This window comes from Gopherus flavomarginatus, chromosome 2, assembly GCF_025201925.1.
Source record: "Gopherus flavomarginatus isolate rGopFla2 chromosome 2, rGopFla2.mat.asm, whole genome shotgun sequence".
In the NCBI taxonomy this organism is placed as follows: domain Eukaryota; kingdom Metazoa; phylum Chordata; order Testudines; family Testudinidae; genus Gopherus; species Gopherus flavomarginatus.
In genome coordinates this window covers 84,869,660-84,895,690 of record NC_066618.1, presented here as the reverse complement: position 1 = coordinate 84,895,690, position 26,031 = coordinate 84,869,660, and the positions used below count along the sequence as shown (strand labels likewise).

Genomic DNA, 26,031 nt, shown 5'->3' with positions numbered 1-26,031 from the left:
GGACAGTTAAATTGTACAATAGACTTCCAGGGGTGATTGTGGAATCCCCATTGTTGGAGGTTTTTAAGAACAGGTTGGACAAACACCTGTAAGGGATAGTCTGTTTACATGGATCCTACCTCTGTGCAGAGTGCTGGACTGGATGATCTTTCAAAGAACCTTCCAGCCCTACATTTCTATCATTCTTTCTTTCTTTTTTTTTTTTCTTTTTCTTTCCATTTTGTGTGATGTGACTTGGTAATTTTTCACATAGTGTGTGCTCAAATACAGTACGGAATGGTGGTTTAAGAAGAAAATTTCCTTCTTGACATTTAATTTCCTTGTTTCTGTTTACATCAGTTGGCCCGTAGTATTGTTGAAATATATATATTTATCATTAAATATATATGTATTTATAAGTATAAGAGCTAAGGCCCCAGTCTGTTTGCTGCAGTGAAGTCCTGTGTCCAGGCTGAGCCTTATCTTTGGGCTGCTGAAGGACCGATTGTGTCATACTGAGGGGACAGACTGGGCGGTGTTTATTGTCCTCCTTACTCCTTTTTTAGATGTCTACCCCAATTTACAGTCAAATTCTTGGTTTATTTTTTTTAAAGTAAAAGTAAATCTTTTACTCACGCTACATTGTCAGATTATTTTTTCAGTGCAGAATATGTAATTACAATTCACAGTCAAATGAAGATTTTGATTTCTATAATCCTGAATACTCAAGAACAAAAGTTAATTCTTTTGTGATACGGCTTTAATATATTCTAATTTTCCAACTTTCATCTTTGTTTAAACTAAGTGTTCTAGCAAGTGATTAGAAAGATGCTGAAATAAGTTCTTTATTTCCCAAATCTGTTTCCAATCTGCTTTTGTAATAACACTACATTAATGTTTGAAATTTTTATGATTTTTTATATATAAGTGTTATACATACATAAGCTCACTGTGTGTGTGTGTGTGTATCTTAAAATATATTATCCAGAACTGAAGATGACATGTTAATTAAAAGTACACTACTTTTAGATTTTATGTTCTTTCTCAGTGATAGGAAAGCTTCTAATCTGCTGTTGGCTCCTCCACAACCAAAATAAATAGCAAGATAGAGTAAAATCAGTCATTTATTCAAATGGAAATATTGACCTCTTTATACTTTTACATTTTGAATGAAAAGAAAGCTTACCTCTTGTCTTTTCAGATATATTCACCTTATTAGTACTTGCTTTCTCATTTATGTGTGCCGGATTTTCAGAAGTACTCAACACCCACAACTGTATTTGAAATCAGTGGGAACCAGAAGTGCTTAGTGCCTCTAAAAATCAGGCCCTATATCTTTTAGTGCTCTTCTGTAAAACTACTTTGAATCTGAGAAAATCAGATAGTGTTGCTTTTTTAATATTGCTATATTCATGCTGTTTATGGTTCATGATACTGGCAGGTTATCTAGTGTACGAAAAGCTCTTCAATCATATCTTGAGGATCCATTTCTGTCAGCTTACATAGCTTATGTCCTGATAACAGGACAAGATGTATCCTTCAGTTGAGGCCAAATATTAGTTTAGCTCATGCTCCTTTTCCCAAGAGTTAAGCAGAAAATGGTACAAGGCTTCTTGCTTATATGGTGTTTGAGAACAGGTCCCAGGGGGGCTAAGGGAGCCACTCTCAGGTGGCAGCAAATTGAATTAATCTGAAAGCCTCATTGAGTTGATAGAGCACTGTGACAATACATGACCATTTCCCAGCCAAGATATAAGAATGACTGTGGTTATCTGGTACAGGGCATGACTCATCTCCGCACCGGCTGGCACACTTTTGAGGGACAAAATTTTGTTAAGAATAGCTAAAACTGCATCTGGATATTGCTGAAGATCTATTAGCATTCATAATAACCATTCTCTGCTGCATAATGCTTTGGTTATGGCTTATTTATGGTATTGTAATGCATTTATTAAATGTGGTGTTACTTATTTCAAGTGACACAGGAGCCCCAGTTTGTGTGCCTAATAATCATTGACATGTAAGAGAGAATTAATACTGCTATTAATCTTTTGAATATGTACAGTGAGTATTGTAAATACATGTATTTTTTTCACTTGTGCAGTTCAGAAAATCATTTAAACTGAAATTTAAAGGAAAAGATTGAAAATGTATATTAAGTTATTTGCAAACAAAATATCTGAGAAATAAGGGTCCAGAAGCTTAATTTTGATAAACTGCACTTGTCTGAGTTTTTAAATGGTTGTCTACTGTACAGGATGGTACACTAACAAAACTGTTAAGATTGGGGGCTAATTCTCCTTTGATTTACAGTTGTGTAAATGAGAAGTAAATCTATTGAATCAGTTGCGTTATATCAGTGTAAAACCAATGTGAGATGCGAATCAGGCCCCAGGAGTCAATTGTTCTTGTTTAAGTAGAACTGAAGTTTAGACAGTGGTAACGAATTAATATGACACTTAAGATGAAAGTTCCCTTTAATAAGAATTATACTAAATTCCTACATATATCTATTTAGTCTTATATGTTTAAAAATTAAACATCAATGATCAGTAGAGGGAGGAGATAGTTAGGAATATATTTTTAATGACATGAAAAGTTTCATTATTGTTGCTCAGTTGGTAGTGGTTACGACTGTGGAGATATAAATGTCAGAAATCCAAAGGGAATGAGATGGTAGGGTAAAGTGGAGAATAATATAAGAGAAATAAATAATGCCATTATGAGCATTATTCGTGAAGACTGAGTGTGCTGTAGACTAAGCAAACTAAATCTCTGGAGTACATCTATTGTCTGTCTCTTTCTTGTGTTTAAATTAACTTGACCAATTCATCAGTTGCATGTAGTCAGTGTTGAAAGACTTCGCTTATTCACAGGTAGAGCTGGAAGGAAAACGATGTAGTGGACAATGAGGAAAAATATCACGTGTTCTGTCTTCAATTTCTGTTTGATAAATGATCTGTTTATAAAATATAGCATCTGATTATGCAGTCTGTATTCAAGTAAACCTTTCAATAGAGTCAATAGGAATTATCCAGAACACAAATTGTTGCACGATAAGGTCCATGATAATATACCTTAATTTCCATGCCTATCAAGTACTTGACCCTTTTGTTAACATCAGTATAATAAATGGTATTCTTATTGGCAAATTTTGTGATATGAACATCTGTTCATGTAGAGCTGATTGCTGAATGCTCATGACACAGTAAGACACAGTGACAACTTTCATTCTCTGCTGATCTATGCTGGATTCAGAGTGATCACTTGGAGATGGAAGACTTACTTTTAAATATTATTTCTATAATCTCCTTGGATTTATTTACAGTACAAGACAAAGGGGGAGGGGGACATAAACTTTATATTTCAAAGTAGTTGAATTTTCCTGTGAAATGACTTCTTCCTTAAGGATTTTCCATATTTTTCCTGATATCTGTGTAACAAGAGTAAGAAGCAGTATTCAGACAACACAAATTATTTTGCTGTATTTGCCTTTTATTTAAATAGTTCAGAAAAGTAAAGTCAGAGATAGACAATAGTAACTGTCATAACCTAGTCCCAGATTTGGACCTTAGCGTCCAAAATATGGGGGTTAGCATGAAAACCTCTAAGCTTAGTTACCAGCTTGGACCTGGTAAAGCTGCCACCACCCAAAAAATTAGTGTTTTGGGGCACTCTGGTCCCCCCAAAAACCTTCCCTGGGGACCCCAAGACCCAAATCCCTTGAGTCTCACAACAAAGGGAAATAAACCTTTTCCCTTCCCCCCTCCAGGTGTTCCTGGAGAGATACACAGAAGCAAGCTCTGTGAATCTAAACAGAGGGATTCCACCCTCTCTATTTCCAGTCCTGGAAACAGAAGTACTTCCCTCTTCACCCAGAGGCTATGCAAAGTCAGGCTAGTAAATCTAACACACACAGATTTCCCCCCCTGACTTCTTCCTCTCACCAATTCCCTGGTGAGTACAGACTCAATTCCCTGGAGTTCCCCCCCTAAAGAAAACTCCCATAGGTCTTAAAAGAAAGCTTTATGTAAAAAGAAAGAAAAAATACATAAAAATGGTCTCTCTGTATTAAGGTGACAAATACAGGGTCAGTTGCTTAAAAGAAATATGAATAAACAGCCTTATTCAAAAAGAATACAATTCAAAGCACTCCAGCAACTACACACATGTAAATACAAAAAAAACATATAAATCCCTATCTGATCTTTTGTTCTTACAACTGGGAAACAGGAGATTAGAAAGGCAGGAAACAGAAATCCTCTCAAGCCGACAGAGAGACAGGCACAAGACCAAGAACAAAGGACTCACACACAAACTTCCCTCCACCCAGATTTGAAAAAGTCTTGTTTCCTGATTGGTCCTCTGGTCAAGTGTTTCAGGTTACTTCTTTCCAGGTGAAAGAGACATTAACCCTTAGCTATCTTTTTATAACAGTAACTAATATAAAATGCCTTTTTTCCCCTCTAGGAAGAACGTGTTGTGAATCATATGGCGGCGAAGATTGTTGAAAATGTTTGCACCCCTGATTCTTTTCATGCACGGGGATTTATTACAGGAGAAATTGGACCTGTTCTATGGTACCTTTTCAGACATTCCACTGTAGATTCTCTGAGGATAACAGCTATTTCGGTAAGGAGCTTCTTCTCAAAACATCTAAATATTCTAGTATTGTTAATTTGAAAAGCTTTTGGAGAGCATTCTATACATATATTGAAATATCTTTTGAATATTATTTTGATATGTGACATGTTAACACTTTTATTTCTACGTACATTTTTAAAACTCTACGATAAACCTTCAGTAATCTGTTAATTTTGTAGGAACATTGCATTCTTAAGGTATGTCTACATGGCAAGTGAAAGTGTGACTGTAGCACAGGTGGACATACCAGTGCTAGGCTTAATCTTGCTGGCACAGGTTACAACAGTAGTGAATATGTGGCACCATGGGCTGGCAACCAGAGTACAAGCCTGTCTGGGTACTCTGGTTGCTAGCCTGTGCTAAAGCCTGTGACACCGAGTCTTTACTACTATGCCTCTACCTTGATATAACGCTGTCCTCGGGAGCCAAAAAATTGTATCACGTTATAGGCGAAACCACGTTATATCAAACTTGCTTTGATCCGCCGAAGTGTGCAGCCCCGCCACCCCGGAGCACTGCTTTACCGCTTTATATTCGAATTTGTGTTATATCGGGTCACGTTATATTGGGGTAGAGGTGTATTGTTACCCTTGCTAGCTAGACTGAAACTAGCATGGGTGTGTGTATGGGTGTTAAAATCATACCTTCAGCTGCAGTGTAAACATACCTTTAGTATTAGTTCTGTAGGCAAACCCAGTGCTTTTACTTGTGTAATGATGGCTACTTTATGGGTCTTGCAACACAGAAATTTCTTTTCTTATATGCTATGATAAATGAAGCAGGGGATAGCTCCCTTTTATGGACACCTAACCAGCCAGTTAGATCTAAAATCCCTCTTGGTTGCTTTTCTCTGCTTGCTTTACCTGTAAAGGGTTAAAGGTCCCCCAGGTAAAGAAAAGGAAGTGGGCCCCTGACCAGAAGAGCCAATGGGAAAATAGAACTTTTAAAATTTGGGAAAGAAACTTTCCCTTTGTCTGTTCTCTCTGGGCTGGAGAGACAGAGTAGCAATGCTGTAAGCAGCTTAAGCCAGGTATGATTTTAAAGCATCAGGTCATGCCTAAAACTACTTATCTGAACTCCAAATGTGTAAGTAGATCAGAATGTTTAGCTGGACACAGTCAGGTTTATTTCTTACTTTGGCTTGTGGATCTCCTCTGTGCTAACCTCAGATGCTTTTGTTTGCTTGTAACCTTTAAGCTGAACCTCCAAGAAAGTTATTTTGGGTGCTTAATTTTTGTAATTGTTTCTTTTAAGATATAGCGAAAAGCCCAAGTTCCAGATGTATTTTTTCCCTTTTTGTTTTTAATGAAATTTACCTATTTTAAGAACAGGATTGGATTTTTGGTGTCTGAAGAGGTTTGTGCATGTTGTTTGATTAGTTGATAGCCACAGCTAATTTCCTTTGTTTTCTTTTTCTGCTCTTCCCTGGGGATGAGTGTGTGTGTGTGTGTGTGTGTGTGTGTGTGTGTGTGTGAGAGAGAAAGGGCTTGAGAGTACCCCACAGGGAGGAATTCCCAAGTGCTCCTTCCTGAGTTCAAAGGGTTTTTTTTTTTTTTTTGCATTTGGGTGGTGGCAGCGTTTACCAAGCCAAGGTCAGAGAAAAGCTGTAACTTTGGTTGTTTAATACAAGCCTAGAGTGCCCAGTATAAATTTTTAAAATCCTTGCAGGCCTTTACCTTCTGCACTGAGTGGGAATTCAGCCTTGACATATGCAAAGGCAACAAACCTTAATTTGCTTACAGATGGAAATTGACTTCAGTTGACTCTTAAGCAAGAGGAGCCTTGTGACAAATATATTGCTAACTTGTGAATCTTATAATGTTTGGAAGTTTTGCTCTGACCTGGAAAAAGCCTCAAAACTGACTTGTATTGCTCTGCTAACATACTGTTAGTCCTCTCTACGGGTATGTCTATGCTACCTGCTGGATTGGCGGGTAGCGATCGATTTATCGGGGATTGATTTATCGCGTGTAGTGTAGATGTGATAAATTGATCCCCGATCGCTCTCATGTCGACTACTGAACTCCAGCTAGGCGAGAGGCGGAAGCAGAGTCAACAGGGGAGCCACGACAATCGACCTCGTGCTGTAAGAACGCGAGGTAAGTCGAACTAAGATACATCAACTTGAGCTACGCTATTCTCGTAGCTGAAGTTGTGTATCTTAGGTCGATTTCCCCTCTCCGCCCCGTGTAGACCAGGCCTACCACTGTGACCAATAAATTTCTCTCTACCCTTGTTCGTGTTCTACTTGTTTCAGTGAGACGACTTATAATTGATCCTGAGAACATCCTAATGTTGAAAGCTAATATTGTAGAAATGCCTCATGAATTCATAATTGCCTCTTGGACTCATGCTTTACTGCACTGTCTGTGGCTAGTATTCAAAAGGTTCTGTCTTCCAAGGAATCTTTAAAATTCCTGCAGTGCTACAATACTGCATTTAATTGTTTTGGGAAGGGGGTTAGAGGATGATTATTGTTTGTTGTTAGTATTATAGAAGAGAGTAGATGACCCAACCAAAAATCAGTGTCCCATTGTTCTAGATGCTGTACAAACGCATATTAAGAGACACTCCCTGCCCTGAAGAGTTTACAAGCTAAATATGACAAAATAGAGAGAGGGTGGGAGGAAGGGATGCAGCATACAACAGAAGATTGGGAACTGAGGAACAGCAAGATTGTGAGTTTCCAACATAACCCAGGAAGTCTGTGACAGAATTGGGAGTTGTACCCAGCTGTTGTGGTGCCTGTTCTGGGTCCTAAGCATTCATTATAGGTGATCATTTTGGACGTGTATAAATGCCCTTGGGTTAGCTATGTAATAGCCTTTAAAATATAAACTACACTCATTTTTTAAAACTTTATAAATTCCATAGTATGTTGGCAATATTTTTTAAGGTATTACCCAAGATTTTTCACCTTGTTGAGTGGGAAGAACTGGAGGAATGGACAGAAACTACATTAGCAGCCACTATATTCGATGTTAAACTACTTTTTGTTGCTATGGTTTAGAATTTGAGGATCTTGTTGGATTCCCAGCTGTTTCCAGATACTAGTGTTACTAATATGGTTGATGTTCAATTAGAGAAATGTAGCAGCATGTTAATGAAGACATGAGAGAAAATTAAAAATAAACCAACATGGCACAAGAAATATTGCCCATAAGAAAAAAAATCCATGTTGAAGGCATACTTGACATGTGCCTCTTTTGCACATATATGGGAAACTTGCCAACATGACCAAAAAAAAAAAGCCTGCAGAAGTGCTCTGAACTTTTGGAATATTGTGGCTGCTGCAGTTTAGGATGGGATTTTACACTTATACTTTACGGGCTCAATATTGTCTTTGGAGGATTAATGTATATATTTTCTATGCCAGAAGTGGCCACTGGTTTTGTCGAGTCCAGGTCCAAAATTGTGAAAGCTTTTTTGTATTCCTTTGAAATACGTTTGAGTGCTTTATTAGATTATTAGGACATGTAAATAGCCATTCTCTTGTTAAGGGTGCTATTATAAACCTGGTTTTAGCACTTCTAAAATCCATGAGCAAAGGAATATTAACCTCAGCAGTGATGGGTTAAGCTTGAGGTGGAGGTAGAATGTTTCTGCTGCATTTGTAGTGAGTTACACAAGAAGTTCCTGAAGTAGTACTGTTACAATTCAGGGCAACTGCACCTGTATTCTTCCTCCATGGTCCAACAAGAGCACCCACTCTAGGCTCCTTACTCCTCAGCTGTCACCTCTCTTGGGTGGAGACCCTCATCTCTCTCCCTCCTGACGAAGCTGCATAGTTCGCAGTCTAAACTGTGAATTCCCTAGCAACTCACGTTGCCTAAGTGAGCCTGATTTGTTTCTCTTCTGAGGCTATAAACAGCGTAATTTCCCACAGATATGTTACCACACAGACTTTTCTAAGCAAGCACATGTATTGTTACAGAGAAAACATATTTAAAAAAAAAGAAAGAAGCTGCAAGTGTGCTAATAAGATTACCAGAGATCACTCCCCCTCACACACATGCGACTAACTCCAGAAGGGACTCTGGCCAGTGTCAATTCTTTCAACCCTTCCCAGGAAGGACTGGGGCTCCACTTGGACAGAAGGTCCTGTCCCTTTGCTGGATCAGAAAGCAGACCCTGAGTCAGTTTGAACTCAGACTACTTATCAAAAGTCCTTTGTCTGTTGGTCACTGGAGAATCCAGTTTGAACCAGTATATGCAAGCCTGAGTGAATTTGCCTAATCACCTTCCACAGTTCTTAGTTCCTGAAGGGCTGTGATCCTTAGCCCCCATGGAATTGTATATAATCCCTGGCCTTCAATGATCTATAAACTTAAGATCTCCAAAATATATTGCAGGGACTTGCCGTATCTGTCACAAGGACACCCTAAATAATGAACTGTTCATGACAAGTCAGAGTCTTCTAACCTTTTTTGCCACACAGTAGCAAGAAAAACAAAAGAATGAGTGAAAAATTTAGCTTACTAGTCTTATTAGTTCTGTTCTGTATAAGTTCTTATAAGCCACTCATCACCGTAGTATGTGAATACCTCCTCGTAGCGGGTTAAGCAATGGTACTACACTTCTGTCACTGGTTGTTCTCTGATTCTCTCTCCAGCGAGAAAAATGTGTGGAATGGAGTGTCTTGTTTTAGTTGTGTTGTGGTTTTTTTTTGTTTTTTTTTTTTAAATATTCATGTTGCTATGTATTTATGTTAAAGAAGTTAAGGTCAGAGAAATGTGCCTTGCACTTGGAGTGGAAGGTGGTGAGATTTGTGACAGTCCTTAGTTCCTGGAGGAGTTCATTCTACAGTTGCCGACCAGTGCCAAAGAGAATTCTGTCTCCCAAACGGATGAGCTTTTTACCTTTATTTGTAAAGAGTTGCGTTCTGCAAAAGGAGTGCAGCTGTCAATCAGTCTTCATCCCAGAACTCTAGAGATGGTCTTTTTGATATTCTGAGACCAGACATTGTAGTGCTTTGAAGATAAGGGCCAAGACCTTGAACTTGATTAGAAATTCTAAGGGAAGCCATTGTAGAGAGTGGAGGATAGGTCTGATGTGTTTGCAATATTATGTGTTGCTCCGGAGATATATTACAACAGTCTGTATTAGCTGGTGTTTCCTAGGTGCTGAAGACTTCATTCTCAGGTATATCATACGGCTGTAGTACAGCCACGAATGGAGGCAGGCATGAATAACTGAAGACACAGGTCATTGTCCACCAAGGTGGGATGCAGTCACCTAGTCAACAAGAAATGATAGCAGCATCCATGAGCATTGTTTTCTGTGTGAGAGTTTAGTGTCAGTGAGGAACCCAAGAGTATTCTTAAATGACAAATGAAATATTGTGAAGATGTACCTTTGATTAAAGGAGACTACACTGTGGCTGAAAACTCTTCAAAATACTTTCCTGTGCGGCCAGCATCACCCCTCGCTTGTTCAGTTCAGCTTCAGTCAGTTGTTCATCATCCAGGAGTTGATCTCATCCAAGAATAGTGCCATCTCGGTGGTAGTGCTGTGGTTGCTTGTGGTGAAGAATAGATACAGTTGTGAGTCATTTGCATATTACTAGTGCTTGAGTCCATGTCATCTGACCTGTTCCCTTGGTAGCTGCAAATCGGTGTTGAAAAGGACTGGAGAAAGAATTGATCCTTGTGGGACACCACAAGTGAAGAGTCTCGTGGTGGAGCTGCCTTTTCCAATAACTGTTCCTCCAGGGTGGAATCAAACCATTTTAGTGCCTTACCCTGGACTCCCACCACATCTCTCAGGAGACATCATCTCATGGACAAAACTGTTAAATGCTGCAGAGAGGACAAGGAGGGTGAGAATCATCATCTGCCTTTTATCCAATCACAGGAGGAGATCATCCATTGGTGCTACTAAAGCAGTTTCAGTTCCATGTCCTGGCCAGAATCCAAGTTGTGCCAGGTCTAGAATGTTAGCTTCAATTAGATGAGTTTGTACTTGGCCTTCGGCTAGCTTCTGTGTGAGCTTGCTTAGGAAAGTTGAGTTTGGTATTGGATGGAAGTTGGCTAGAATTAAAGCATCTAAGTCTGAGTTTCTTCAGTACTGGTTGGACTTGTGTGTGCTAGAAGGAGGAAGGGAAATTTTTTCTCTGTATTATGTTTTGGCTATATCAGTCAGGAATGGAACCAGTTCATGATTCTCTGGGATTGTCTGCGTGAACATTTTAGTTTGCAACAAACTGGGATGTAAATCTACTCCATGCTAGCTTGCCATATAATAACTGTCTGTGTGGACCCTGCTGATGTGCACTAACAGTTCCTTCGTGCACTTTGATCTACTCTGGTTTCAAATTGGGGTAGATCAAAGAGTATTAAGGAACTGTTAGTGCATGTCAAAAGAGACCACACAGTTAATGCGCAGCAGGCTAGTGTGATTGTAGATTTATACCCCCCAGCATCTCGCTGAATGTTCATGTAGACAAGCCCTCTTTCACAGCTAGGAAGGACATGGGTCAGATTCACAAATTTTGGGTCAAGACCACTCACCGAAAAAATGCAGCTTCAGTTGATATGAAACTATTTGCAAATTCATGCCAAATATTTCTTGCTCAACTGAAAAATCGAATTTTTTCAGCATTGGCAAAATGAAACATTTCATTTCAACCCGACTCAAAATCTTTCAATTCTTTTTTTTGTGTGACATTTTGACAAAAGCAAAAGAGGAATAGATTCACAAAGCTCTTGGGGCATAGGGAAGGGGAGGATCTCCATTTATAAGGTTTAGCTGAGTGGTTGTGGTACTCTTGTGGAATGTGGGAGATGTAGAAAGTTTCTCCACTTTAATTGGATAGGGATTTTGAATCGAGAAAGTTTGATGATTTTTTTTTTTTTTTTTTTTTTTAGCCCTTCCAGCTGCTCCAAGAATCTTATCAATACTAATGAAACCAATTGTGTGTCTCTGTGTTAAACTCAGTATGGGGAGAATTCTTAATTTATTTGCATATTGTGATTATGGCATGAACCTTGAGATTCTTTTCTTTCATTTAAAATGTACATTTCCTCAATTTTTACTTTGAGATTTTTAAAAAACCTTTATTTTGTTTCAAATACTATAGATGAATGGCTTTCTTCGTGTGCTACGTGAACCCCTAGAGATTTGCAGGGGGTCTGCAAAAGTTATCATTACCTCTGGGGATCTGCAGACTATGTCTAAAATTTCCAAAGGGATTCACACCTCCATTTGAATTTTTTTAGGGGTCAGCAAATGAAAAAAAGGTTGAAAACCACTGCTGTAGATCTGTTTCATACAGTTGGATAATGCAAAACTGATTAATTCCTTTATCTTTCTTTTGCTATTATCTTCACTGACATCACTTATTTATATAAAGTGACATCATTTCCTTTTATTGTTAGGTATCTGACCAAATTGAGAGAAATTATGTTCAAACTTACTATTTGACTTACCTATGCAGATTGAAAATAACATTGTTCTTCTTCCTCCTCACCTGGATTATTTCAATGGTCAAAAAAGTTAGATTTGATATGAAAGTGTGGCATGTGTTTGATGAATTTAGTGATTTTTTTTGTAAATATTAGTTTTAAATTTTATATGAACCCGTACTCTAAAGAAATGGGAGTAGTTTTTCTTGTTCCTTTATAGGCTTAATTGCTTATCATCTGCTTTTCCTTTTTTCTTAATTAAAACAAAAAAACAGTACTTCCTTGTTACTCTATATAGTTAAATCAGGATATTCACTATTGTGTATGGAAGAGCTAAGCAAAATTAATTTAACTAACATAGACACCCAAATTATAATAAAATAACCATTTTGTATTATGATATTGTACCTTAGCAAGGAATAACATTTACACTAATAAAATGCTTGATTAAAATTATTCTTTCTAATTTATAGAGCAAGTTGCAGTGTGTGTATATAAGTGTGGGGGAAAATTAAGCCATATGAATTCACTACTTTTGTCTGCTCCTAAAAATACAATGGGAAAAGCTGTTGCTGTTAATTGATTTTCTTTATTCCATTAGTTATTTTATTAAAATGAAAGTAGCATTACTTAATGGGAATATCTTATTTATATAGGCTTTATGCAGAATTACTCGTCACTCACCCAGTGCTTTCCAGAGCGTGATTGAAAAGGTCGGGTTAATGGCTGTTATAAACTCATTGGCAACTGGAATATGTAAAGTTCAACAGTACATGCTGACCATGTTTGCTTCTATGTTGTCATGTGGGATTCACCTTCAGAGACTGATTCAAGAAAAGGTTTGATTTAAACTTTATACTATTATTCTTGATTCTATGATTCTGCCTTGCACATGTCATTTTGGTATACCAAAAACTGTTCCTGACTCTTCATAGACTATGAAAGGTCATATGACAACTCATCAACCCCTTTTTTTTTTTTTTGTTCTCCCTTAATATTCACCTTGTTTTGTAGGGGAGATAAATAACAGCTCAAGTTATTGAAACGCATTGCTACACTCCCCAAAAAGCTGAAAAAATTGGCAAAGGAATTGAGATTTCCGTACTGGATGAGGCCACTGGTCCATCAGGTCTGAAGTCCTGCTTTCAACAGAATGTAATACCTGATGCTTCAGAGAAGTAGGAACTCCCTTCCCCATGTAGTGGTTAGCCAGTTGTGCAATGTGGAACATGGGAAGTAGGGGAGAGGAGGAAGGATGTGGTGGCAACAAATTCCCTCCTGGTCCTGGCAAGTGTTCATCTTCCACTCTGAAGTAATTACTCTGTTTATAATTATCTTTTCATACGTAACTACAAGTATTGCAGTTCTTCAGTATTTTTATTTTGCATCTTTATTTTGTATAGACCTTTTATTGATACTATATCCCAAAACACAGTAGAGTTACCAACTGAAATAAAAAGAAGAGAGAAGTTGAGACGCGCAGACAAAACTTGAAACTGGACAAAGTTTATCATAAGGAAATCTTTCATCCCTATGGTCTATCTGGTCTTTGCGGAACAAATTTCATTCTCTTGGTATGGTAATTACCTTTACCTTGGCTGGAACATCTGCATCTGCTTAAGAGAGCTGTACAAGTATTTCCTTGTTTTTCTTCTGCTTACAAAACACCTGCTTGTTGGCTCTTTTAAGTATACTAGGAGTTTCCCATTCTTTCTGTATAGATTTTTACATAATGATGTAATTTTATCAATTTGCTGCTGTTAAACATTTGTATGTAGCTCCATAGTTTTGCATGGCACTGTATTGTGAGACTCAGGACATGCACCTTTCCCTGCGGAGTTTATAATTTACATGTAGTTATCAGTCACCATTTTGCATCTGATGGGTTCAGAACTCCTTTACTAAGATGTGCTTCTCGTAGCTGGCCTTGTGTATGATAGTTTTCGAAGTGCCCTCAGATCTCTAGCAGTCACACATGCCATTGTATGCGTTTTTGGTCATTCGCTTTAATAGAGAAGACCATTTGAGCAGACACAATAGTGTCTCTCGGGACTTGATACTGAAGTAAAAAAAAATTACTACCTGCTATCTGCACAATGGTGGATATAATTAAAACAAAAAATGTAAAATAATGAAGTACAGAACTTGACAGGATTTTTTTTGCAAATCTCAAGAGGTGGGACTTATCTGTAATTGAGTTGCTGGTTCAGCTAAAATTCAGTAAATTCAGAAGGCTCTAGCCTGGCCATCAATTGATAATGACCCTAAGGAAAAAACAATGAGAAATGCATGAGGACAGCTACTTTGACATAGTACCGTTTGACATTTAAAAGAGAAAATGTGTAGTGATTGAAGCTAAAATTGTACTAGGATTATGCTATCCATATAGGTCCTTAGGCCAATTTGTAATGTACCTAAAATGTCTTGCTGAAATAATCATTATATTAACTTAAGACATTTTTTAACAGAGTTACAGGTCCTGATAAATGATTAAAAAGCTACTTATTTTGATCACTCAATCATTCCTTACACTTTAAAACAAAAGAAATTCACTTCCATTCCTAGTCAATAAATATTCCACATCAGTAAGAATGTAGGTTTTCATATAATTCTTTTGCATAATATATTGTAAATTGACACTGCATCTGTTTTTAAAAAGAATTTACTTGAGAATCTTAATTTTGTTTCCTGTGAAAATTATACTCACCTTGACGCCTGACTCCTATCCATCTTTCCCAACATCCTGACGCTGCTCCCTTTTTAAAGCCACCTCCATTTTCTTAAATGTACCCATGTGCCTTGTGAATCGTTGTGCTCCTGTATGAAGGCATAAAGAGTGGATGGTGGCCACCCTCCGTCAGTTCCTTTTTAGCACTCATGGCAGTGAGGTGGAACTTAGCTGATGTCCGACCCGCTAGGCTTTAGCTTTAGCTAGATGTCTCGAAAGCTTCTCCAAACTCTCTGAAATGTCTCAGAACTATTTATATTTTAATTTTTAGTACCCTTGTCTGTTGTAGTGCTTGTCAAACAGAAAGCTGCCTGCAGACCTTCCAGACAGAGTCCTGGAATGGCAGACTTAAAACCCACAGGCTTCAGGTCTTCTCTGTCTTGCAATACTGGTACAACAGATGCTTGTTCTGCTTGAGAGTCTCACATCTGAAGCAAGTGTTTGGTCTGTCTCTCCTTTGCTGTAAGAATCCGCAAATCAAAGGATGTGAGGCTGAAAGTCCATCTTCTAGAGTAATCTGTGAGAATGTCATCAGATCCAGAAGAGCTGCAGAAGGGAATGCCGATGTCCCCGGTGGGTGACCGTGGCCTGCAGGCAGGAGCCCAAGGAGGGAGAGACTTGCCTAGGGGACCAGGATAATACCAAGACCTCCTGTCTACCTTGTTCCTGTTGGCTCTCTCCACAGATCTCTGTTGAGGGACCCGTACTCAGTTCCGCAACTCTGGTGACCAGTGGCGGCATTCAGAGGATCGGGGATAGTACCCTGGCAATCAACGCCTGATGCTTTGAGAGCAGTGCTGCTTTGTAGACCAGAAACAAGAGGACTGACGTCTCGGAGACTGTCAACATGCTCGCGATGATCTGTAACAACAATCCAGAGATGGGACTCCAGGGACAGGTGTCTCAACCCTCTGGAGTGATGCCATGGACTGGGAGACTGGCTCGGGCTCTCCCAGCACCAGGGCTCTGGGGACACGCCTCTGCAGACTGCCGGAAATCAACACCAGTTTATTTCTATCCCTCACATTCCTCTTCAGGGACCCTTCTCACGAGCATCTGCTCACTCAGGAGGTGCAGGACCTTCTGCGAGTGGGAGCCGTGGAGGAAGTGCCTCTGCACTTGAGGGGGAAAGGGTTTTACGCCCACTATTTTTTTGATCCCAAAGGCCAAGGGCGGTCTGCACCCCATCCTCGACCTGCAGAGTCTCAAGAAGTATCTCAAGGAGTTGAAATTCTGCATGGTCTCCCTTGCCTCCATCATTCCTTCCCTGGATCCAGGAGACTGGTATGTTTCTCTCGACCTAAAGACGCTTACTTCCACATATTGATATTTCACTGACACTGACGGTTCCTACATTTCGTAGTTGGGACTGCGCACTACTAATTCGAAGTGCTCCCTTTCGGCCTGGCAATGGTGCCAAGGGTGTTTATGAAGTTCATGTTGATGGTGGCAGCCTGCCTCAGATGTCGGGGTATCCAGATCTACCTGTACCTCAATGACTGGCTCATCAAAGGCCACTCTAGGGTCCAGGTTCAGCACAGCGTCAAGATGTTGTGAACCACTTAAACTCTATCCTTTGGACCACGATTATTGGATTGGTGCTCAACTCTACCTGAGCCAGAGCATTCCTGTCCTAGGCCAGGTTCAGGGCAATGTCAGATCTGATTTGCCAATGTCATTGCCCACCTTCTTCACCATTACTCAGGTCTGTCTCAGACTATTGGGGCACATGGCAGCATGCACATACGTTGTCCAACATGCAAGACTCAGACTACATCCCCTCTAGATCTGGCTGCGTCAGTCTACTCCCCGGCCAGACATCACCTAGATCAGCTTATCATGATCCCACCACAGGTACTTATGTCACTGCAGTGGTAGTTCAACCTGATTCTGGTGTTGGAAGGTACACCATTCATGAGCCTGCGACCCACTGTCTCTCTGATTTCAGATGTGTCCAACCTCGGTTTGGAGCACATCTCGGTATACTGCAAACTCAGGGGTTATGATCTTGAGAGGAGCTAACTACATATAAATGTCAGGGAGCTCAGAGCCATCTGTCTGGTTTGTGGAGTCTTCCTTCCCCAACTGTCCGGTCAGGTGGTGCAGGTGTTGACGGACAACACGGCCTCCATGTTCTATGCCAGCAGGTGGGGGGGGGGGGCAGGGCAGCTTGTTCGTTGGCTCTGTGCCAGGTAGCCCTCTGTCTGTGGGACTTCTCAATTCATCATGCAATCCACCTGAAAGCCTCACACCTCCCCAGCATACAGAAAACACTGGTGGATCACCTCAGGAGATCCGTCTTCTCTCACCACAAGGGGTCCCTTCACTGTGAGGTTGTCAGAATGTTCTTCCAGAAGTGGGGAGCTTCCCGAATGGACCTGTTCACCATCAGACAGAACAGAAAATGTAATCAGTTCTGCTTTCTCCAAGGCCTCGGCTAGGGTGACCAGATAGCAACTGTGAAAAAACAGGATAGGGGGTTGTGGTTGGGGGTAATAGGCACCTATATAAGAAAAAGTCCCCAAAAATGGGACTGTCCCTTTAAAAACTGGACATCTGGTCAGCCTAGCCTCGGCAGAGGCTCTCTTTCTGATGCCTTTCTCCTGCCTTCATCAGGAGACCTGATGTACACCTTCCTGCCATTTCTGCTCATCAGCAAAGTGCTTCTAAAGGTCAAGATGGACAAGGCACGGGTTATTATGATAACCCCAGCATGGCCTCGCTAGCATTGGTTCAGCCGTAGCAGCCCCGTGGCCACTTCCCAGATGCCCGGACCTACTCTCACAGGATCACAGTCTGCTCCTGCATCTGAACCTCACCTCTTTCTATCTCACAGCTTGGATGCTGCGTGGCTGAATCCAGAGGAACAAGCCTGCTCTAGTCAGGTAGAGCAGATTGTCTTGGAGAGCAGAAAGCCCTCCACCAGAGTAACTTATCTGGCAAAAGTGGAAAGCATTTCTCCTGCTGGGCATTGGAGTGCAATATCTTCCCAACCCAGTAGTCTCTGCAGTCCATCCTTGGTTACCTGTTTTACTTAAAGCGCTAAGGCCTTGTCTTCTCTTCGATCAAGGTGCGCCTGGCAGCCATATCGGCCTTCCATCCTTGCTTCCTGGGTAGATTGGTATTCTTGCATGAGATATCGATTAGGTTCCTGAAAGGCCTTGAAAGACTTTTTCTGCTGATCCAAGACCCGGTTCCCCAATGAGACCTCAACCTGGTCCTCTCCAGGCTCACAGGTCTACCCTTTGAGCCTATGGCTTCTTGTTCTTTCCCACTTGTGATAAGGTTGCATTCCTTGTAGCTATTACTTTGGAGAGTTGTATCTCTGAGACTAAAGCACTCAGTACACAGTATTCTGCAAGGACAAGGTCCAGCAATGGCTCATCCAGCCTTCCTGCCAAACGTGGTGTCGCACTTCTTTGTCAACCAAGATATCTTCCTCCTGGTGTTCTGTCCAAAGCCTCATACAACCAACGAGGAGAGCCAGGTGCACACTCTAGATGTCAGGTGTGCCCTGGCTTTCTACCTGGAACACACCAAGCCCTTCCGTGGACTGGCCCAGCTCTTTATCGTGATAGCTGACAGGATGAAGCGTCTCCCAGTGTCCTCTCAGGATTTCAAATTGGATCACCACCTGCATCTTTGCTTGTTACGAGCTGGTGCGGGCTGTACCTTCACCAGTAGTGAAGGCTCACTCGACTAGGGCGCAGGCGTCTTTGGCTGCCTTCCTGGTGTATATTCCTGTCCATCTGCAGGGCCATGATGTGGTCTTCGTTAGACATATTCATGACTCATTACACCATCACTCAGCAGGCCAGAGATGACGTTGACTTTGGAAGAACTGTGTTGCAATCGACGCGTCTATGAATTCCTACCCACTTTCTATGGTACTGCTTGGGAGTCACTTAAAATGGAATGGACATTGTGATGGGTTAGATCACAGAACCCCTCTTGGGAGCTGCCGCCTGATGTGCCAAGACTACCTCTGCTTCTGCTTTTCCTGCCAGCTCGGGAACCCAACACCCAGTCTTGCTGAGCCAGACACTCCCATCTGCTCCAGCCAAAGACCCAGGGTCTGACTTATTTGCCCCAAAGCTGCAGGTTTACCTGAAAGCAGCTAACAGAAGTGTTCTTGTCTTTAACACTCAGATGCCCAAGTCTCAATGTGGTCTATACCCAAATAAATTTATTTTACCCTGTATAAAGCTTATGCAGGGTAAACCCATAAATTGTTCGCCCTCTGTGACACTGATAGAGAGAGATGCACAGTTATTTGCTCCCCCAGATATTAATACATACTCTTAGTTAATAAGTAAAAAGTGATTTTTATTAAATACAGAAAGTAGGATTTAAGTGGTTCCAAGTAGTAACAGACAGAACAAAGTAAGTCACCAAGCAAAATAAAATTAAATGCGCAAATCTGTCTAATTAAACTGAATTTCAGATAAGATCCTCACCAGTTCCAGAATGCTCCCTTTTACAGACTAATCTCCTTTTAGCCTTGGTCCAGCAGTCACTTTCACCCCTTGCACACTGTCCTTTGTTCCAGTTTCTTTCAAGTATCCTGGGGGATGGAGAGGTTTTCTCTCTTTAGCCAGCTGAAGACAAAATGGAGGGGTCTCCCACGGGCTTAAATGGACTTTCTCCTGTGTGTGGAGACCCCTTCCTCTCTCTTATGCAAAGACCAGCTCCAACATAGAGTTCTGGAATCACCTGGGCAAGTCACATGTCCATGAATGACTCAGTTTCTTAGCAGGTAGCAGCCATGGGTCACATGCTACCTTGAAGGTCCTCAAGTAGACTTCTTATGTGGATTGGAGCACTCCAAGATTCATTGTCTTTTAAGTGTTTCTTGATTAGGTACTTAATTTTAACATTCCTTTCTCCAGCAACTGACCAAATGCTCTACTAAGGTTATTTAGCAATCAAGCCAGTACACAGTGATTATTCATAATTTCTAATACAAAAATGATACATGCATGCTGATAGGATTAATAGATTCAGTAGCTCATAACCGTATAGATATGTTACATGGCATATGTAGCATAGATTCAGTAGATCATATTCCAGTTATATCATATTCCCATAAAGCATTATGGGGTACAGCGTCACAGATATGAGCAAGCACTAGAAGAAGGGACAGTTACCTTTCATAACTGTTGTTCTTCGAGATGTGTTGCTCATCTCAATTCCATGACCCGCACTCCTTCCCCTCTGTCAGAGATCTGGCAAGAAGGAACTGAAGGAAGTGGGAGCTGGCGGTGTCCCTTGTACCATTGCATATGCATGCCACTCCAGAGGGTGCCAGAGCCAGTCCCCTATGGATACCACTGAGGGAAAAACTTCTGGCACCAGTGCTCCAGCACCTACAATGGAATGGGGCCAAGGAATGGACATGAGCAGCACATCTTGAAGAACAACAGTTATGAAAGGTAACTATCCCATCCCCAGCAGTATCAACTCTGGCACAATAATGTAAATTCAGGGCCACACTCTGCACTGAGATATGCACCTGTGCTGAAACCATCCTGCCAGATAGTCCTGCCTATGAAAAAGGTTTATTTCTCATCACCATCCCTGAAACATACCTTTCCACCTGTGTTGAGCAGAGACCTGTCATCACTGAGGTCAAAGAGCCAGGTTGCCATTCTTTGCAGACTCCATCTGTGAGTACACCAAGGTTGACACTGTCTGGTCAGAAACCATTCCTCTGTACACATATGGAATGCCATTGTACCCCTATCAGGGCCTGCCCTCTTGGGCCTCTGGGTTGATCCCTGCCTTAGTAGATGAGGAGGAGGTCCCCCACTCCTGCCACTTCCATAGTGAGACACCAGTTGCTAGATACAGAGAGGAATGGGATCTGGAGGCCAAACGACCCCAATTATTTCCTATAGAGATCTTTTTCATAATCCTCGGAGAAAGCTGTATCCTTGGCACTGATATTGGCACTGGCCAATTTCAAGGCCTTTTAAGAGCTCCTGGTGCAGATTGAAGACACCTTGGAGACTGAGATGTCAGTCATCTCCAAGACGTTTAAGAAATTATTTTACATTTTGTCAGCTGCCGGTCCCACTAGGATTCCCCTCTGTATAAATGAAGATGTCCTGGACCCAAAGAGCCTTGTGGCAAACACCAGCCACTAAACACCACCAGCAAAACATGTTAAAAAACTCTACCAGTTACCCCCTGGGGTTTCTATTACTTTTACTCCCACTCTAGCTCAAGCTCCCTAGAAGATTTGATGATCTGAGAGAAGTTGAGCTTTGTCAAAAACATGCTTAAGGATAAGGATCTCCAATGTTTAGATCCATTTGGAAGAAAGGAAAAATGGGCAGCCAACTGCCAGCCATTGCAAATGGAATCTGGCTTTTCAGGATGCCATCATAGAAATGTAGGGCTGGAAGGGACCTCAGCAGGTCATCTCTTCAGCTGCCTCACACTGAGGCTACAGTGGCTCTCCTACAGCTCATGGAGTCTCCATTCAGGCCATTAGTGGAAAGGTCATTATATCCCCTCACTATCAAGACGGTCATTGATTTCTCTCCAACTTTTGTAGCCAGGTAGAGTCAATCACATGTACAACAATCGTTCCAAAGATTGAGTTTCATAGATTATATTTTGTAGTTCTATTTCACATTTAAGGGTAGTTTTTGCCATCAACTAGTGGTGGCCTTCACTGGGTCATGAGATTTACAAATGATGGATCCTGAAAATTTTTTTTGTGCAGGCATCTTATGTGCAGCTTAATAATAGTGTCTCAGTGATGCGCTCTGCCTCCTCCTGGAGGCAAATGTGGATGTTGTTTAGAAAGTGTTCATCACTAAGGAGGCTGCATCTGCTCAGTCTTTACCTTCTGAGCACCCACACTTTCAATTCCAAAGCAATATGATTCAAAATTGAGATAGAGATCTTTAGATCTGGTAACACCATTTAATAAATCATTGGCATTGTCCATAAAGATTTTCTCAAAAATATTGGAATCTTTGATGGTACTCCTCCATAGACTAGGAAGTAGGAGCTGAACTGTCAGAAGCTCTTAAACATTTAAGATGTATAGAAACTGCCTTTTTCTCTTTTTATAAGAAGAATTTTGTATCCAGTTATACCCCAGTGGTCTCTCATGAATTGGATCCAAACAATCCAACATCAGGTGCTTCTGGGAAAACTGGGATTTGAGAATTGATACTGGAGGTTGATCTGTCCCAAGGCACTGGTTAGGTTTCTAGGGACAACACATTTGTCATTTCTCTAAAGAGGAAGTGACTCAGAGTTCAGGTGTCTCTGGATCCAGGCTGTCCTACATTTCCCCCAGTGAGAAGGTTTTTGCTGGAAAACATTCCAAACATCCATATAATTAGCTTAAGAGGTTCTGTCTGCAGACCTGGACGTCATTTGAACCAATAGCAAAGTTTCCTACAACCAGGACTTTAACTCTTGGATACATAAAGTATCTGCATCCAAAAAGGAAACAAACAAACAAACAAAAAAAAATAGAAAAGCCTTTGAAGAAAGGAAAAGTTTTGCTGGAATTTGCTTTGGCAATTGCTCCTCTTTCTATTGGTTATCTAAATTCTAAGCGTCCTCTTCCATCTTTGGGAACTGATGTGCCTTGATAGGCAGTTCTACGGCCATACTGTGAAATGTTTATGGATCACTTTTGAATACGGGGTTCTAAACAAATCCCAGCCTGAGAAAGCCAGACTGCTAAGGGCATGTCTACACTACGAAATTAGGTCGAATTTACAGAAGTCGACTTTTTAGGAAGCGATTTTATACAGTCAATTGTATGTCTCCCCACTAAGCGCATTAAGTTGGCAGAGTGCGTCCACAGCATCATGGCTAGCTTCGACTTCCGGAGCGTTTCGCTATGGGTAGCTATCCCACAGTTCCCGCAGCCTCCGCTGCCCATTGGATTTCTGCGTTGAGCTGATAATGCCTGATGGGGCAAAAACATTGTCGCAGGTGGTTTTGGGTACATGTCGCCAGTTGTCCCACCCTCTCTGAAAGCGATGGCAGACAATTGTTTCATGCCTTTTTTCCATGTGGGCGCCATATTGCTTTCAGCAGATGGTACAGTCGGACTGCTAACCCAGCCACAGATAGAGGAATAAGTTGGAAAAACTGGCATTCCTGCCACAGCTTTTGCTGCCACTCTGCTCTCCTGTCTCGATTGATAGCGAATTTCTTCATGTTGGCTGTCATGTGCTCCTGCTTCCACTGCAACTCTGCTCTCTTGCTCTGATGAATCCACCTTGCAGGTCCTCTCGTCGTTCTCTGTAAATACCTATTCTTGTGGCGTCTCTCTATAAATATCTATTCCATCATCCACTGCTTCTGCTGCAACTCTGCTCTCTTGCAGACGCCGTACTATAGCAAGCATGGAGCCCACTCAGATCACTGCGGCAGTTATCACCGTTGTAAACACTTTGTGCATTATCCTGCAGTATATGCAGAACCAGAACCTGCAAAACCAGGCGAGGAGGCGATGGCAGCGCAGTGATGAGAGTGGTAAGGACATGGACACAGACTTCTCTAAGCTGTGGCAAGGTGGACATCATGGTGGTAATGGGGCAGGTTCATGCCATGGAACACCAATTCTGGGCCTGGGAAACAGGTGCTTACTCTATGAGTAAGCACAAACTGGTGGGACTGCATAGTGTTGCAGGTGTGGGATGAATCCCATTGGTTGCAAAACTTTCATATGTGTAAGAGCACTTTCATGGAACACTTTGTGACTTGCTTTCCGCTGCCCTGAAGCACAAGAATACCAAGAGGAGAGCAGCCCTCACAATTGAGAAGTGAGTGGCGATAGCCCTGTGGAAGCTTGCAACGCCAGACAGCTACCGGTCAGTCGGGAATCAATTTGGAGTGGGCAAATCTACTGTGGGGCTGCAGTGATCCAAGTAGCCAATGCAATCACTGAGCTGCTGCTGTCAAGGGTAGTGACTCTGGGAAATGTGCAGGCTATAGTGGATGGCTTTGCTGAAATGGGATTCCTTAACTGTGGTGGGGTGATAGATGGAGCACACATCCCTATCTTGTGACTGGAGCACCAAGACAGCCAGTACGTAAACTGCAAGGGATACTTTTCAATGGTGCTGCATGCACTGGTGGATCACAAGGGACGTTTCACCGACATCAACATGGGATGGCCGGGAAAGGTACATGACTCTCGCATCTTCAGGAACTCTGGTCTGTCTGAACGGCTGCAGCAAGGGACTTACTTTCCAGACCAGAAAATAACCATTGGGGATTTTGAAATGCCTATAGTTAACCTTGGGGACCCAGCCTACCCCTTAATGCCATGGCTCATGAATCTATACGCAGGCAGCCTGGACAGTATTCAGGAGCTGTTCAATTATAGGCTGAGCAAGTGCAGAATGGTCGTGGAATTTGCCTTTGGATGTTAAAAGCACGCTGGTGCAGTTTACTGACTTGGTTAGACCTAAGCGAAACCAATATTCCTATAGTTATTACTGCTTGCTGTGTGCTCCACAATATCTGTGAGAGTAAGGGGTACATGTTTATGGCAGGGTGGGAGGTTGAGGCATTAAGTGTTACTGGAATTGATTATTTAGTACTTGCTCTATAACTTCTGTAAAAATTGAAGATTAAAGCTAAAAAGCCTTTCCGCTCATACACAACCCAAAATTAGAATCATTCTGCAGTCTAATGTTGAGAAAACAATATTTATGAATGTGCCTAATGAATTCCAAGTAGCTTCTTCACAATCTCACCACAAGAAAATGGTTTGAAGCCGTTTCTCTTTCTGCCGCAGCTCTAGTTGACTAAGCATTAACATCACCCTCAGCTAACAACTATGCCAAAGAAAAACAAGAATAAAATTTGACTGCAGAAACAATAATTTGGCATGATCTCATTGGACAGAGATCGAAACAAGATGTGAGAATAAAAAAAGATAACAAACATATTTAATACAGACTTTGAGTGATAGCCGCTGATACACTAGAGTAGTTTTGCACTGGCCCACCATTCATGCCCCTTGTTTAGGGGGAATCTTTGGGTGATTTAAGCCACAATGGTTATGTCCCACCACTCCCTGCAGCTGGAGCAGGAGGCATGACTGGGTCCAAGGATGCATACCTGGGAAATTCATGCACCTTGACAATTCCAGGCTGCTGCAGTGGCCCCCTGAGGGCCACTGGCATCCCAGATAAATTAGAACAGCCCTGAGATTGTCATAAACAGATTATTAAGGGTTAATGTCCCTTCTACCTGTAAAGGGTTACAAGCAGGGAACTGGACACCTGACAGAAGACCAATCAGAAGACAAGATACTTTTAAATTTGGGTGGAGGGAAGCTTTTGTATGTGTTTTGTCCGTTGTGTGTTCTTCTCTCAGAGGGTCTGAAAGAGACCAGACATTACTACAGGCTCTCTAAGTTTCTTTCCAAATAGTAAGTAAAAACAGGTGGTTTAGGCTTTTTTGTTGTTTTACTCTATTTGCAATTGTGGATCTGGCTGGTTAACTTTTATATGTGTAGTTGCTGGGAATATTTTGATTTGTATTGGTACTGGGGGGAAAGTCTCCTTCTGGTGTCTGTAAGCTATAGGACCCTGTAATATTTACATCTTGACGTTACAGAGATAATTCTTTACTTTTTCCTTTCTTTTGTTAAAAGATTTCTTTTTTTAGAGAACCTGATTGATTTTTTTCCCCCTTGTTTCCCTTGTGTTATTCCAGGGGAGGGGGAGAGAGAATCTCTCTCTGTTTTCCTTGAATCTGTGCCTCTTTGTGGAAGGGAAGGGAGATGCTTCTCTGTATGGTGATTTAGAGGTTGGATCAGTATCTCTCAGGATAGCCCAGGGAGGGAAATTCTGGGAGGGGGAAAGGTGGGGGAATGGTTTATTTCTCCTTGTTTTAAGAACCCAAGGGATCTGGGTTCTTGGGGTCCCCAGGGAAGGTTGGGGAGGTCAGAGTGCCCCAAAACACTATATTTTTGAGTGGTGGCAGTGCTATCAGATCTAAGCTGGTAATTAAGCTTAGAGGATTCAGGTGCTAATATCTCATTTTCTGAACTCTAAGGTTCAGATCTGAGAGGTAATGCTATGATAGAGATGCACTAGTATGTTCTGGCGGATCCTGCCTAACCTAGAGCAGCCACAGGATTGGTATACAGAACTGGCTGAAGGCCCCATTTATACACAAGCCCAATAGCTGCTCCAAGTTGCAGCAGATGATCTGGCCTTTTAATTTTCCGAAGGGGGAGGAAATCAAGGTACTCCCCGGAAATGTGACTAATATAAAGATAGA

General features: G+C 41.4%; 1 protein-coding gene across 9 annotated transcripts in view; it reads left to right on the top strand.

Moving 5' to 3' along the window:
- The window catches only part of ULK4 (unc-51 like kinase 4), a 440,534-nt gene that overhangs the window by 100,396 nt on the left and 314,107 nt on the right, over positions 1-26,031 (top strand). For all 9 annotated transcript variants that reach the window (XR_007772329.1, XM_050937890.1, XM_050937889.1 and 6 more), the window contains exons 20-21: positions 4,450-4,611; positions 12,683-12,865. Coding sequence is in view for 8 of the 9 variants with exons in the window: in XM_050937890.1 (XP_050793847.1) it covers positions 4,450-4,611; positions 12,683-12,865 (345 nt within the window). In the remaining variant the exon portion in view is untranslated. The remainder of the gene's footprint in view (positions 1-4,449; positions 4,612-12,682; positions 12,866-26,031) is intronic.